Source organism: Primulina huaijiensis, chromosome 6 (genome assembly GCF_012295235.1).
Source record: "Primulina huaijiensis isolate GDHJ02 chromosome 6, ASM1229523v2, whole genome shotgun sequence".
Classification (NCBI taxonomy): domain Eukaryota; kingdom Viridiplantae; phylum Streptophyta; class Magnoliopsida; order Lamiales; family Gesneriaceae; genus Primulina; species Primulina huaijiensis.
Window position 1 is genome coordinate 23079522 of NC_133311.1, and position 16652 is coordinate 23096173.

Consider the following 16652-nt stretch of genomic DNA (forward strand, 5'->3'; position numbering starts at 1 on the left):
GGTCCAAGCAACTTTGCTAATAATCTACTTGGTCATCGCCTCTACTGTGGTTTCCTCAAAAACATTCAACCGGATAGAAAATCTCTCGCCCCTATCTTTATTGATAGGGAAAAGAGGCGTGTAGCAGGTTTTGAAGAATCTGTTAGACGGGTGATGCAAAACACAAACGGATATCACCTGAGTCATTCTGTAAAAATTCTGGGCCGAGTGCTTTTGCCGGACACCAGCTGCCGATCCAGCTGATAAATGCCCACCAGATGATGTTGTGGATATATTGACAGTCAGTTGACAACAGGAGCGATCGACGACGCAGAATCTGTCTCAATGAATTCAACATCCATGGTAGATAAGTAGGAAATTCGATGGTCGCCTCTGTCACTCTGGAGTGAGCTGCATCACGACGACTAACCAGAGCCAGGCAGGAGTAGTAAATTTTCCTTGGTGCATCTAATCAGGTATTCCTCTGGTTTATTTATGTGGCAAGTGCCATTGAACTAATTTTATCTGTATGTTTAGATATGAAGCTTCGGAGGGTGAGTAGGCATACAATCCCTTTTTTAGTGCACAATGCAACGACCTCGTGTTATTTTTCCTCTTTTATTTGAACGGCATATGTAATCAGTCAAATAATAAAATTAATAGTGCAACATTTTATGGATTAGTTAAAATTGGCTGAATGCTTTGAACACGTACGTCGTCTTCAGCTGACAACATTTTTCAGGAAGTGGAATAAAATATAAATGATAAATTCTAAGAAAACAATAGGTGGTTTTAGTTGGATCCATCTTTGTTCGAAGTTGCTAATCTGTAATAATTGAGAGTTTAAGCTAAAGATTCATAGAATAGAATCAACTAGTTTTAACCATAAAAACTTACTTTTACAATAAATAAGTAATAGCCAACAACCACCTACATGTATCTGAAAGTGAAGTGGGAAAAGCAAGGTCGACAAAAAAAAAAAGCTTCTCGAGTTACGGCAACAAGCCTTTCGAATAAATGTGCACATTTTTCCTTTTATTTTTTTTTGTTTTTTTTGGCTTTGTTTATATATCTGTCATCAGATGGGCATCCTGAATGATTTTAGCACACCTCATACATCTCTCATTGACTATAATTCATCCTAAATGATTTTCTTCTTGGGTAAATCAACCTCAATTCAATTCATGCACTTCATTCTGCCGAGTAATATGAAATATGTAAGAAATTCTAGGGGAGTTGCCGACTCGAAAAACAGGGAGGGTGATAAAATGTGATGAGAGAAACCTAGGCCGGTCAACAACAGAACTAAACAACGGTTCCTAAAAATCACTACATTTCACAATTACATCTTTGCATATTACAAGTAAAATAGAATGTAAAATGAAAAACAAAAAACGAAAAAGACTAACAAAAACAGCTGTTGACAAATTCATCCAGCCACATGGATACGCAAATTGTTAGCAACATAAAGAAGGTGGCTGATGTTTGTGGATGGGTAGTGTTGGAGTAGCTTCAGATTAGAAGTGAAGTCGCCTGCAAGTAGGCGCCTCCTGACAATTATCAGCATCGCACAACAAATTCGAAGTAATATTTCCTGCAAATTAAAAATGCTTTGCTTTGTCACACTTCGTGGCCTTTCAGCGGAGAAACAATTCAAGCGAAGAACTAGTGGTGTGATCATGAAGTATAAAGAATGAACAAAGTATAAAAGGAAAAAGGGAAACATAGTTACAGTATTATTGAAAATAAATCTGGGACAACATTATCTTATGGCGTGATCATAGCATCATTCCACGTAAATCAGATACTTTTTTATGACTTGATGTGTCTGATGTCCATCTTTGAATGTTCTCAAAACATTCCATCGATTATTCCTTTAAATTTTAATCAATAAATGAACCAAATGCTCAAGGCATTATCACATATAAATCGATTATGCATATACATATATAGAAATCAATAGAACTGATAAAAAAACCAACTTACTTGAGGACCATCGGGGTCACTCAGGAGTGCATCCCAAATTAAGAGACAGTCTCCAAAACCAAATTCTTGGGTCAAAAGTAGCGTAATCCACCTGAATGCATAAAACTGGGGATTGACCTGAAAGTACAAACACAACCCCATGAGGAAACAATAAACATGCTCCTGAATTGACTGTCATATTTGTGATACCTACGCTTCAAGCATGCATTATATGAAAGATATCTGATCATAAACATCAGTTACTGTAAAGGTTTATTACAGTACAAGGAGGCCTAAAAATCCTCCATATAAGACCCCAGACAGGTTAACTTAATGTGTCCATGAAGTAGAAATAACAATGATAAACACATAATAAAGCATACACGCAAAAACCCCAATGGGAACATTTTTTTGCCAGTATGTTCTTGCGTGGCTCAAGCTATCATGTTGTTCTAACTCTGATACCCAGGAAATCAGCATCCTTTCTCACACTGTGATCCAGAAACATAGTCGAACAATAAAAAAGAGAAAACATAATAAACAGTTTCAACAGAGGAGGACGTGATATTACTTTTGTGGTCATTTCAAGATGACGCCACAATTCTTCATCATGCTCCTTTAGAAGCTGCGATAATCTTGTGATTGTAGCCCGTATTCCAACAACACTGTTATCAAGTTGCTGAACAAAATTATCCCGAAACCCACTCAATAGCTCCACAAAACAGAAGAAAGTGTCTGCTTCAGCAGAACCCTGCAGGACTTGCAAGACGAAATTAAAGAAGAAAAAGAAACCAAAAGAGCAAAACAAAAAATTTCACAGAAATTATTCAAACATCAGTCATTTTCCTCTCAGCTTAAGCAAATTAACTTGATAACTTTAAATGATGAAGATCTGAAGTGATATTATAAACTTCTGCTTTATTGAATTATTATATACCTACTTTGCCTTTACTTTTCATGGATATGATCTCAATATATTTTCAATCTTAAGAAATTATTTACCAAGTAAAGAGATCCATCAAACCATAATTGAAATAAAAATCTACCATGGAAGCAGTTCAATTGAGTTTAACAGGCACTCAAGAAAAACAAAACAAATGTATCCAAATTTCAGAGCAAGAACCTCAACCCGACAGTAATACATGCAAAGTGAGCAATGCCCGCTCTTCAAAGAGGGCTTGGTAATTTTGGATATGCAATCTAGCTAGAAGGCCGTTTTGATATAACTAGAAAATAGCAAGGGTCTTAACCTAGGAAGGAATGGGAAACTTCAACATTAATTACCCTCATTATTTACTGAGATACGTGGAGGCGTAGAATGGTAGAGCTGAGTAACGGATGCATTAAACTCCCTTGCTCTTATCAATAAGATAGGTTTGGCTTTGCCAATTTCCGCTCCTCGCATCTTTAACTTATACAAGTTACATACTTGGAACGAGGAAAAAATATAGATATATTCAAGGTACTTAAGAGTGTTTCGTTTCGTACTGAAATTAAAAAAATCTTCGACATAAATATCAAAATACACAAAGTGGAAAAAGCACACATTTTCTTTGAAAGACCACCAACTTTTCAAGAAATTTCAGATGGAATAATGACCGAAAAGTAATAAAATTTTATTACTGCAGTAAAACAGTCAAAAGTTGGACATATTTATTTAAATTAAAGATATTAAATCAATTGCATTCGCAGAAAGTAGAAAAAAATTAGAAACCAAGAAACCTATCTTACCGTGTTTTCTTCATTCGGGTCATTTGTAAACACGTAGAATAGAGGTGCTAAGATTTCATTCATCCCTTGCACATATCTTATTCCAGGATTCAACTTTGCGAATACAGTCAATATATTTCTCAAAGCTTCCTGAAAGTAAAATATATAGTGTAAGTGAAATAAATGTACTTTTATTTAACCTAGAAACTAGAAAGACTGAGAAATGAGGGCTTCACTTGGTTGGATTTAGCAAAAGTTGAGTCCCCTGAGAAGAAGGGCATATCTGGATGAGTACGCATGACATCTCGGTCAATCTGTTCCATTATTTCAGTCTCCTACAAATTATAGAAGTGGGATCAAACCCCATACCATACTAATCACTGACTTTACATGCTGTACTCATGGTAGATTATTAATACATGAAAGACAAACAACTCAAGTGTTTAAATACAACAAGGGCTCGCTACAGGGCAAACAAAGGTGGCATGACGTCCATACATCAGCAATACGATCCCAACACTGCTGAAAAGAAAGACAGTACCTGAAAGAATTTATTCCATACACTACTCTTCCCAAGACTTAAGGGATGCTCTCCATAAGCTATCTCCGATCTAGAGAGGAAACCCTGATTCCCATCCGGTTCATTGTTCTCAAGACTTGATTTTTCCAACTTCCTGGTAATATCTGACTGACTAGCCAAGGAAAAATTCAGAAGATGCAAAAAAATTGGAAGTAGTGCAGAGGTAAAAATATCTCTACATGGTTTGAAAAAACTTATAAACAGGAACCAAGCATTTTATGTGCTTTCATGATGTCTGAGACTCTCGGAACAGCGACAGCAATCAAAGAATGGAACTCATTATGGAATATATTTTGGAATGAAAATCCTGATGGAATTAACTTGAGTTGAACCTAAATAAATAAACTCAGCTCAAGCTGGTAGTAACAAGAAATCAATCCAGTAGATGTAAATATAACGTATACAAAGGCATCATCATGTAGAATATAGCTGATTTTTAGAAGAGTTTAGGACACAAGAACGTACAGGATTCATCATTAACTCCTCTTTGAAATGCTTATACTGCGACTTTTTCTTGGCCAGTTCCGAAGGCCAAAGCGAGCGATCAGTTGGTAAATACCCTAATAACAGCTGCGAAGATCCCGTAAGATATTACTCCAATTATTAGAGTTTTGAAATCAATAGAGACACATAGTGAAAAATATACATCATCAGTTGTTGAGTAACAGGTTTTCATTATCATCTATTCACAATATTTACATCCATATAATCAAAGAAGAATGGAAGAGCACTTAGGCTCATCTTTTATACTTTCCAGCACATTCTTAAAACAGTAATTATTCTGAAAGGAGGAGGAGGTTTTTGCCACAATCAACCTTTCTCTTGCTTTGATGGTATCCCATCATTGTTGTTTACATTAACACTTGCACCTACGACAATGACAAAATTATTTCTCTGAATAACCGATACTTCATGAAATTCTTAACAAGCCACATCACCTATTATCAGAAAACAGAAACACGAATAATTAAAGCGGGATAAATGCAGATATGGTATTGAGAAGAGCCTCTGTGGCTGGCATCAAGTGACTCTTCGGTAGCCTAAACCAGTCAAGACATAGCTGTACGAACAAGATCTCTAAGAAACTCCATTCAGTTCAACACACTTTGACAACAACCCATATTATTCTAACTCCACAGATTAAGCAACTCGTTATGAGTAACTTATATTTCTGAAAGACTGGTCTGAAGGATGTTTTACTTTTCAATTATTCAAAAATTCGCCTTGACTACTGAAGGTCATTCTGCACACATAAGACTATTTTGTCCTCACATTTTCTTTGGAATAGAAGATTTGTCAACACAAGCACAAAAATATTGCACGGCAGAATTCAAATGCAGATTGATTCATTTATCGATCCTGCCTCTCGTTCTACATAAAAACTTCACGAAAATATGAAATGTTAAAAAGTGCTACCCACATAAAAATCTATCAAAACTAATACTTAATGATTCGGCTTTCCAACTCTCAAATTCCTAAAATTGTCAACTGATACATATCATATTTCAAGCACTAGCTGCAATAGCCTCTGGATTTCAACTATCGCTGACTGATTTTTTCCTTTCTTAAATTAGGCATGCCAATATCAATAGCTTTATAAAGTTAACTTCCACGCCTTTTCCTAAAAAACAGGCATAAAGCAGAGAAGTTCATAACGATATATACCTTCCACACTGTTGGACGAATCCCAGCTCCATCAGGAATCCCCTGGGATGCTAGCCTCCGTATTTCTCCCATATTTATAATCTTCCTTGACAACTAGTAGTTAAAAATAAACAGGAAGAAAGTCATGCAATCGATAAGATCATCCAAAAAAAGGAGAAAGCACCTCGTATATGTTTTAAATGATGAAAAAGAAGAGAGCACAGCCTATAGTTTTTAATCCAAAGGAGACAAATGTTTATATATCATAATCCTGAGATCACCGACCACACACATGGGAGATAAATCCACCTTTTCAAATGAATAGAAGTTCAATTGAAACAAACTGAATGCCTAGGAAGTATAGTCCTATTGTAGATAGGCATGGCCACATGGCATATAATTTTGAATATTAAAGGAGACATATGCTTATAAGTGGTAAACCTGGATCCCTTGCTTCACAAATGAAATACCCTCCCTTTTAGCACGATGGAAGTCCAAAACCGACATTTAGGCAGGAATAATTATATTCTCATAATGTTCTTTTTACTGGGATAATCACATCAACGTCACAATTCTAGTTTCTGAAATAATTCAAGTATAATTCTTGAGGGAAGAGGTCATTGGGAATCTCACTCAGCATGATAGCTAAAAGTTCATGATTCCCAGTATATCTGAAGCCATCATTAGTTCCCTCCACTAAAATGAGAACCAAGTTGACAATCTTCATGTTTTTCAAAGGAGACTCTCAAACATGAATAGGAAATAGGAGAAGGCACTTACTCACCGAATGCATTATCCCATAAGATTCGATAGTAATCTCACATTTGCTGGCTTTTGCATGGAAATATTAAAAATATGTTTATCCAATTCATTTCGATGGGGGGTTTGTAATTGCAATCCTACTTCTCTGTTTGGAAAGAATAAAATTGAAAATAGTTTGACAAGATTTGACTGGAAGAAATGGTTAGACGCATTGATTAGTGTTCAAATCATAAGCAGGAGTAGAAATTTTCCTCCTTTTTTAAATCACGGGGAAAGAAGAGAGACTGCACATCAACATATGGTATCACCTTGAGGCTAAGCTTGTATGAACAACCTATAAGTGACGGCGTGCAATATAAAGGATTTATGGTATGCCCATTCTATTACGGAGAACTTGACACACCAACGAAAACCATGGGCAACAGCAACTACAGATATTTATCAATAAGTCAATACATTCAATTCTCCTTACAAAATCTAAGATTGTTCGCTAGGGGAAGGAACTGAGTCAGCATCTATTTCGCTTTATTCATTGTCACTAACACCCGAATAAGGATTCTTAACCATGTAACTAGATCAATCTGCACGAAAAATATCTTCTAATTTCTCTCTTGAGGCTAAAAATGCATTCTTAAATAAACAATTTGCTAATTTAAGAGTCTCTAGAGATGGGTAGGGGAAGGGGGGAGAAAAACCTGTTGTAAAAGCTGAGCATGCCTAGAGACATCCTCAGCAGCAGGGCGCGGCGGCGGCCCAGCTGCGACCACACCACCAGAAGAAGCGGTGGAGTGGGCTGAGAAGCTTCCATTTTCATCATCATTGTAAGAAAAGCTACCATCATTACCATGACTACCACTCAGCAGATCCCCATCTTCCCCTTTCGCAGCAGCAGTAGACGTGTTAGAAGTACTGGGAGACTCCTGCCGTGCCACCACCGCCGGCGGTTCGACAATCGCGGAGCCAGGGTTCTGTGGAGTCTGTGGTGACACCGGAGGTTGAGGAGCCGACCAAAGGGAGCTATTGAGCCATTCGGGCACCTTTTTGTTCACCATAGAGTATTTGCTTGAAAATCGATTGGATCGATAGCCGTATTAAGATTTTCCAACAGCGGCAAGAAAATCAATTATTGGAACCGAAGGATTTGTGGAGAAGAAAACGACTTGAAGATTCGTGTTAAATTCGATTCGATCATCGAAATGGTGTTTAACAGAGGATTGTTCTGTGTGTGTGTGTGCGCGCGCGCGCGCGAGCGAGCGAGAGAGAGAGTGTGAGTTGACAGGTGGATTTTTTGCGACCGCGTGAGTTGCACGTGTTCGGGAGGTAGTCGACATGTATTTTGTTTAGTTTTCGGTTTGATATTTAATTTTGGTTAACCAAGTGCCACATGGCGTATCGTTTTATTAATGATATTTAGTGAAATTTTTCTAGATTTTGTATCCAAATTTTACCCTAAATGTGGAACAATTTGGATCCTTCTCACGCAAAAAGCACTAAAACAATTTCATTAAAATCTAAAACAACACTCAATGGAACATCCGACCTTGTGAAATATGTAAACATTTGGTAATGGTCATGAGCTCGATTTTCTTGTCAACATTTTTTCGAGTTAGTCTATTGTACATGATTTGTCCAATACGATTTACTTAATTAACGTGTTTTGTAAACCACTATATTAGATTTAGGTTTTATCTGGTTCAACTAAAGAATGATGTCATAAAAAAATAAATAATAAACTATTATATATGAATGATATTTTTATCTATAACTATCGTCAATGTTCCAATTTTGTAAATATATAATAATAGGTTTGAGACTCAAAGAGACTAATTACCCTCAACTAAAACAAAAAAAAATAAAAAAATTAATTTAATCCGTACATCTTTTCTATTTTATTAAAGTTGAAGACATGATAGGACACCAATTTTTTTTCCAACTTTTCATTTATGTGATACTAATATTACACTTTTGTTTTTTGTTTTTTTAAATAAATTTCAACACACATTTTTTTTATTTTTTTATTTCAACAATTCAATTATCAATTTAATCCTTCCATAATTTGTCAAATTTTACTTTAGTCTAACGATAATGATGAAAAAGACTATACACACGCGTATCATGTGTACAGAGTAATTAATTTCTATTAAATATGAGCATATGAATGATTACTTCAAAATATTTGTGTTTTTCTTCTAATAAATGACATTAACAACGTACGAACCACTAGAGGGGACTTAAAATTCTTTTATCCATCGAAGTACAAGCACTAAAGTCTCCCATGAATAATACCATAGTTCTGGCGTCCACGCTATAAATAGTGAAAATTAATTCGAATTATGACTGCTATATAAATTCATGCGTACATAGTAAAGTGATGTTTTTGAATTTTAAAGTCCACAATTTTAAATTTTTTACAAATCTTTTTGCAATAACTTCCACATTGGATCACACCTCAAACCACTTCATTGATTTTGAATTGTAGAGTCGAAGAAACAAGTGTTTAGACTTCACATCCAATGAAAAAATTCATAAAAACTCTTGTATGATCGTCACACGGATCAATTTTATGAGACATATTTAATATCTGATCCAACCAATAAAATCCTTAGCGGATAATCCAATATACGACATCCATGATGACACATGTACTTAACACTCGTTATTTTAAACATCTGGATATTATAGATGCAAAAATAAGATCTAACACATCTTATATATGGATATCTATAATGTGGAGTTGAGATCTTATTATTAAAGTATTAATGTGGCGAGTGGGAAATAGGCATCATATTAAAGCTTATTCTGATTGTTAGATTTCAAAACATTGTATTTGGAAATATAATGTACTTTGTCCTTGTTTAAAAAAAATGCAAAAAACAATCATTTTTGTATTGTGGCGTGGTTTTCAAGGACCATTTTTCAAAAACTATCTTTGAGTTGTTTGTTGTGCAATTATGTGTCATTTGGAAAGATATTTCTTATCGGAAACACAGTCCCAGAAATACCAATCAGTCGCTTAAGGTAATTTTGTTTTCTTTTTGTCTCGAGAAATTTCAGAGAGGAAAGAGAACATAGTTATCAAAATCAGTTGCTAAACACTATGATAGGGTAGAGAAGTTGACGAAATATCTTTCAGAACACTTTAAACTTGGTGTATGTTTTCCGTGAACATAAAGGTAGTTATAGTACGAGAGCGGTGATTAGAGATCACCATGACATTATTCATGTTGCCTCTGCTCGAGTATCCTTCACTTGGGCTCAGTTGTTGCCGCAGAACTAGATGCTATTTTTATTTTTTAATTTTTGGTTTGAAGGTTGCAGTGCAAGGTAATTTTTGTCATGTGTGGTGTTCTCAGACTTGGTTCAAGCTGTCATGCATTGACATACCCTACATACATTGCATTGTAGGTCATAGTTCGATTATACTATATTATGGTACATTTAGTTTGGCCTTTCTCAACTGAGATTCGGGAAATAATTTGTTTGGTTGAAACTTTACTTCGATTGGAGTAAAATGGAACTTTATTGTGAATTATCGAATTAATGAGATTTTAGCGATGCGTGAATATTAGCTTTATTGATTTTGGAAATTTATGCAATTTAATCTAAAATATATGAGCTTGGGCATTTTAGTTGAATCTTGAACATTATTTTGAAACTTACAAGTTGCTCTGGTAATTTTTATTAAACTTGAACCCGAGGTTTGATTTGTGATATCCAACCTTATTAGTTCTTAGGTGAGGATTTATACGATATGTTAAGCTCAAACGAATATTTTGAGGATAACTCAAGCTCATATAATTTTTTTAGTTTTCATTATTTACAGTGTGTTTGGTTCTTTGTAAATATGTATTTGGATTTGAATTTGGAATTGGATTTGGAATTGGATTTGGAAATTCAAGTATTTGAAATTCTATTTGGTGTTTGGTTTAAAATTTAAAAATGGTATTTACAAATCCATTTTTTGTTGGGAGAAAAAGGAATTCGAATTTGGAATTTTAAAATTTTACTAAGTTACCCTTATAAATCTCATTAAATTTGATGGGATTTGGATAAAAAAGTAATTGTCTGTTTTTAAAATCCAAATCCCACAAAATCTTATCAAATTTGATGGGATTTGGATATACTAATTGAAATCCCATGAAATCCCATAAAATTCTAAACAAATCCGAATTCTTTTTTTGAATCACCTTGCCAAACAGTAAAAATAGGATTTTGAAATCCAAATCCAATGAAATCCTCTCAAATTTTGGTTACCAAACACACTCTTATTAACTCTTATTATTTGATAATAAAATATTATTCAGGACTCGGACTCGGACTCGGACTCTCATAAAACTTTGCTCCTATGAATTCCATTCCCCACACTACAAGTTTCATCACACAGTATTATATATCCACCTCTTTAAAAATTTTCAAACAATTACGTGTAATTCAGTTAACCCTATCCACGGTTTGTAGGAGATGGTGGTGAGCGTTTTGTTCTCTCTCTGTTCTTATTTTGTCAATTCAGAGGTAATTTTCTCTTGTTCGCTTATGATGTAAAAATTCAGCAGCAAGATTGAGATTTAGGATCGATTTCGGGAATAGTTATTCTGTGTTGATCAGAACAATAGATTCTAACTTTCTGAAACCAATTTTAAGGATCAGCTCAAAGGATAATTTTTTTTTTTATCATTGGGTTTACATTTTCTAAGATGCGGTTGGCATGTTTTGATGATTAGACATATCATATAACTGTGAAATATGTCGTTATTTTTCTTTAACTTCGACCTTTTTCTTGTTCTAGCCTTTTAGAAAATTTTATATTGTCGGCCTGTTTGGTACCTGAAACTTTTTGTCCTGGTGGTCTTACTTGCTAGATTCGTTTCGACTCAGCTAATACATAGATGGGGATTGATTTGGATTCATTGGATGACATTTTTGCTGTTGGAGCTGTAAATAATGGTAATGTTTCTTGTTACCTTTCTTTCATGTATGCATTTTTACTGGTTAATAAGTGATGACATTAACTTCAACACTTCCGCAGCTCGACCCACCGGAAAGTTCCAGCCTAAGGCGAAGTTACGAACACGTAGAAATGACTCTACCCCAACTTTGATTTCTTCCTCTAGTGCAACATTAATAAATGCTGTAGAGAGTGAGTTAAGTGAGCCTGCCACAACTGCAAAGCCATCAGAACATAGTTAGTATTTCTGAATGAAAATGGGATACTTTAGTTTTTATTTATTCAGAGAATAAGCGATATTAGTTATTGTTGGTCCTGTGTTCTATTACGTTGATTTTGAGACAGTAATTGATGTCCTTACAGATGATCAGCAGAATTATGAGTCAGTGAGCTTCTTGGATCAGAAGGTTGCCAACTCAACTGTTAGTTTGCAGTCTGGTTTGGATGTTGTGCCCAATGATAGTGGAGGCTGGCATTCTTGCATGGGGAAGTCGGTTGGTGAGGCGAGTACTTTATAACTTGTTGCATCTATTGATTTAATACGCTAACACATATATTTTCCCATTTGCAGAATGCTGATATATTTATTGGACTTGATTCCCTTGATGATTTTATTCCTCACACTGCTTCAGATATCGGTAAGCAAGAAGTTCCTTCTATTAGTTATCCTCTATTCTTAAGTTACTATTTATTCTATTAGTTTGGTTCTCTTTTGGTGAAATTGGTGATCAAATAGATACTGATTTTACAACATGAATTACGTAATAACTGTTGAAATAAAATGTGGAAGACACCCTTTTTCTCTGACAATTATTTATAGTGCAATAGATGCGATTAATTATAGTAACGATATCCCTAATTCCTAATTACAAAGATTTACGAACGGTTAATTTCCTACAATCCTGTCATGATTAAATCCTGATATCATACTAATTGTGTAACGCCTAAACATTTGTTTGTCAACAATAACCTTACAGAAGGCACTATTCCTCCTCAAGAGACTGTTATTATCCCTAACTCTCATAATGGAGAATGGGGGCTCGCTATTCCAGTTCTTTCATCTGTTGATGACTCAAACCAGTCTAAAACCACTGATGCTCCATCATTTCCTTTGTCTGTTGGGGAACCTACTGTTTCAAGCGGCGATGGAGTTGGTCATATGGACAATGGAGTAACGGAAACCAATGTAAGAACTGACATGCTAGAAAAACTCACTCTTTTTTAACCTCTTAATCATGATTGTTGTATTTCGATAATTTGTGATGAAAGTTGATTAACCACAGGAAATGAATGTCATGGATATGGGCAACTTGTCCGAGTTAATTACTAGATCTGGTATGCAATTTCATACAACTTTATAAGGATATGTTTGCTTCTAATATTAGATTTTGATATTATAATTGGTGGACAGATAAGAGAACTGGAAAATTTCACCCCAAGCCAAAAATGAAAATGCAGGAGATGTGTCGAGGCAGATTCGAGGCAGTTTCTAGCCCATTTTGTCCACAACAGGTTTCCCCTGAAATTAATTTTGCTAATAAGGAACCGCTTCCTGCATTTGATCAGGAGGATGTTCTTGATCTTTCATCCATAGGATTTACTCCTGCCATTCCTGCTGATGCTACCTCTGAACTGCCTGTGACCGATGGATCCATGAATCTCAAGGAAACAAACCAGTTGGTTTCAGGCATCCATCTGGACAGCATGCCAAAAATTCCTGCAAAACTTGTAAAGTAGTTTGGTTGACATCTGTTTTTTTTCTTTTTCTATGTGGTGCATGATTCAACCTTTGCTAAATATGCTTTTGTTTTGGTTTATATGTGCTAGGCTTCACGCCGGGCCAAGGCAAGAAAAAATGATGATCCTACTGCATCAGATTCATCTCAACCACAGGAAAACGCTTTCACATCCACGCGAGAAAATGAAACTGGTAGATCGTTAAGGCCACGAAAACCTCCCAAAACGAATATATGTGAACTAGCTGATGAGTCAGAAGATGAGATTCTTGCTGGTTGGGTGTCTTCAGATGAATGTCTGGGCAGTTCTGTTCTAGAGGAGGGCAATATTAATAATGAGGAATATCAAGAGGACAGTGAATTCCTAACAAAAAAGGTGAAGAGGAAGTCTAAAAAACAAGATGGTGATGGAGAAAAAACTGCTAGAAAGCGCAAGATTTCCAAGGGAGCCTCACAGCAGGATGCTGATGCAAAGCCTAAAAAATTCTCTCATTCTACACGGAGAAGAAAATGTAGTTGTTAATCTTACTGTGATTTTTGGTTTTGAATCCTGATTACATTTTTTATCAGAAATCTTTGTGATATAGTGGACAAGGTTTTGCTTGAAACGCCAGAAGATGATATTGATTACCAAAAGGTACCTCTTAGGGATTTAATTCTGCTTGCAGAGCACAAGGAGCGGCAGATGGTAAGCATGTTGCACATCGTCCCTCTTTTTTTTATAGCTTGGAGCTAATTACTATGGATGCATGAAATATGAGTGACTAGAAAAATATCAAGGTTACCTTACAAAATTATATTGCTGCTACTTCTACATGAGGCATTCAGTATTTGTGTCCTGCTCATTTTATATGGTTGATTTTTTTTTTATACAAGTTGATATTTTAATTTACATTATACAGAAAAAAGAAGAATCAGTAGCAGGAGCACCCTCAACAAAACCAAGGTAATAATATCTCATTCGGATCCTAGTCAAGATGTTCAATCCAATACATTCTAACAAATAGCTCTTTCTCTCAGCATAGTTAATTTGTGTTACATGTGATCTCTTGTTTGAATGCAAATTCCCAGTTCCGCATTCTTGAAGTTTTGGATCTTAATGATACAATCTTTCCGGGAAGAAAACAGGCATTGAGTCAGCCGGAGATGTTGGATTTCTTGATGCGTGTTTAAGAAAATAAAGCGTTATACTAACTTTAGTTTGTTACAAAATAGAAAATTATTGAGCCCATGCTTCTTATAATATTTTCTTGCAAAAGTCAAACTGGTGAGGAAATAGTGGGTATTCAATTGTCAAGACATATGTTGTTCGTATTGAAGTTCAGATAGATGTTGCACTGAATAATCTCCCTTATTTCAATTTCTCAGTGGCTTAACAATATGGATGCACCGTAACTGGCCTGAAAAATTAATAGCACTTTGAGAAAAAGTTTTACCTTTGATCTAATGCTGCAGTCATGATAACTCTTCTGAGTTCTTCAATGAAGATGATGATGTACATTTAAGCCCTAGGGTTGAAGAGAGCAGCATTTGTTTCAACTATCAGACTTACATGGATAGAACACCAATTGCACGATGGTCAAAACAGGACACTGAATTGTTCTATGAGGTATTTGTTTTTAACTTGAATATATTTTCATAAAAAGAAACTGAGAGTGATTAGTTTATGATTTCTGTATCGATTGATGAAGCACACAGAGAATTTGGGCCATTAGACTAGATTTGGCTATGATCTCACCGCTAGATGGTCGTTTCTATTGTTACTCATGGGGCAGACTGAACACAGTTTAAATAGATGAACAAGTCACGTTGTTCAAACTTCAAAATGATGATCAGGGATACGGTGAACATTACCAGTCTTAGGTTCTCCTTGTTGATGGAAATTGATGTATTTTTCATGATTTATGCATTCAAATGCTTGTTAAAATGGAATAGTGTTATACTTTTGAACTTTTCTCAACCGTTCTGTCTTTCTAGAGTAATTTCAAGTCAATTTCTTGCATACGCGTGTCATTTTCTTTCCAAATTTACTTGTAGAATATTCCTTGTGTGGGACAGATATTTTTACATCTCATTTGCAACTGAGAACTTTGTAAGATTTGATTTCTATTTGTACCCATCTCCCCCTTCAGGGTGTGAGGCAGTTTGGGACAGACCTTTCTTTGATCCAGCAACTTTTTCCCGGTCGTACACGTCGTCAAGTAAAGCTGAAATACAAAAAAGAAGAACGACAGCAACCATTGAGGCTTCGTGATGCTTTGACCAATCGCTCTAAAGGTATGCATGTGCCGTAATTTCCGACACCCTTTATCAACCATTGGGTTTGGAGAAAGAGAATTACCTAAGAAGTTCAGGGACATTGAACATTTAAATATGCTGGTTTTCTTTTAAATATTGTTGGTGGCTCTCTTTTGTGCAGATCATTCACATTTTGAGGCGGTGATTGTGCGACTACAACAAATAGCAGCTGAAGAAAAAGAGAATGCTGATAAAAATGGCTCTACCGAATTGGGAGACAATGACGTTGCGGATGAGGGGGTTCATGATGCTTCTGATGTCAATGTAATGCCGTTTCCCTTTTATCCCCAATAGTTTCGAATAGTTGGTTATTATACTATAACTGCATCTTATATATGCTTGAATGACAGTAATCGGACGAAAATGCTTAAGTTGATAAAATATGCAAAGCATTTAATGTTTAAGGTTCCTGACACGTCCTTCACTTATTATAACCTGTTCTTATTTCCTTAATCCTTGCGCACGGAACCTTTTTTCTTATTAATATTTGATGGTGCCACTCCAATGCAGTTCCCCAATGACTACTTGATCTAGAATTTACAATTTGTTAGAAGAAATGGGAAATATTTAATATCCGTGGCTTCTATTATTCACCGTTCATTTTTGTGTCCATGAAAGGATGAAGAAGCTAAGAACGAGCAGCAGCAGCAGCAGCAGATGGAGGGACAAAAGGAGGAGGAAGGCGTAGGACAAGACTTGGCAGAAGATGGAAGCCCTTTGAAGTTATATGATAGTGAAGATGATTTGTTTAGATGGAGCCAATATAAGAGTGATACATGATGCTAGGCAAATACCGTCTTTTGTCATTTTAATAACTGAGTGTCCGCCCTGCCATTGCTAATTTAAATTTAATTTTGTACAATTGGTTCCAAATTTTGGTTTAATGACCACATGTATAGGCCAAATGCTAGGGATGTAAGCTATTACTCCGTTTATGAGAAAATAAAATTTTAATATGCCAAATAAAATTTTGAAATTCTATTTTATTCTTCTTTATTTTAGATCAATTAAATATATAAATTTAGTTTGATTT

The 16652-nt window shown here is 35.4% G+C and overlaps 3 protein-coding genes across 9 annotated transcripts in view; 2 read left to right on the forward strand and 1 right to left on the reverse strand.

Annotated features, from left to right (window-relative positions):
* LOC140978502 (glycine-rich RNA-binding protein 2, mitochondrial-like) overlaps window positions 1-16652 on the forward strand; it is a 98305-nt gene that overhangs the window by 74267 nt on the left and 7386 nt on the right. The window lies entirely within an intron of this gene.
* Window positions 1152-7935, reverse strand: LOC140978496 (uncharacterized). Its single transcript, XM_073443602.1, has 9 exons — window positions 7336-7935; window positions 5900-5992; window positions 4700-4804; window positions 4196-4342; window positions 3891-3989; window positions 3676-3804; window positions 2516-2695; window positions 1966-2082; window positions 1152-1573 (listed from the first exon to the last, which is right to left on the reverse strand). The coding sequence occupies exons 1-9, from the start codon at window positions 7690-7692 to the stop codon at window positions 1409-1411; spliced, it is 1392 nt and encodes a 463-aa protein (XP_073299703.1). The 5' UTR covers window positions 7693-7935; the 3' UTR covers window positions 1152-1408.
* On the forward strand, window positions 11021-16605 carry LOC140978498 (uncharacterized). Of its 7 annotated transcripts, none has more exons than XM_073443606.1 (15): window positions 11021-11152; window positions 11500-11584; window positions 11667-11822; window positions 11949-12088; window positions 12157-12223; window positions 12563-12771; window positions 12869-12920; window positions 12997-13313; window positions 13413-13833; window positions 13909-14009; window positions 14224-14267; window positions 14777-14930; window positions 15454-15598; window positions 15741-15883; window positions 16238-16605. In XM_073443606.1, exons 2-15 carry the CDS (start codon window positions 11527-11529, stop codon window positions 16397-16399), a joined length of 2169 nt encoding a protein of 722 aa, XP_073299707.1. In that variant the 5' UTR covers window positions 11021-11152; window positions 11500-11526; the 3' UTR covers window positions 16400-16605. The 7 variants fall into 7 exon arrangements, with proteins under 7 accessions (XP_073299707.1, XP_073299709.1, XP_073299710.1 ...); XM_073443608.1 differs by having other exon boundaries at window positions 11093-11107; XM_073443609.1 differs by having other exon boundaries at window positions 11134-11152; window positions 11516-11584.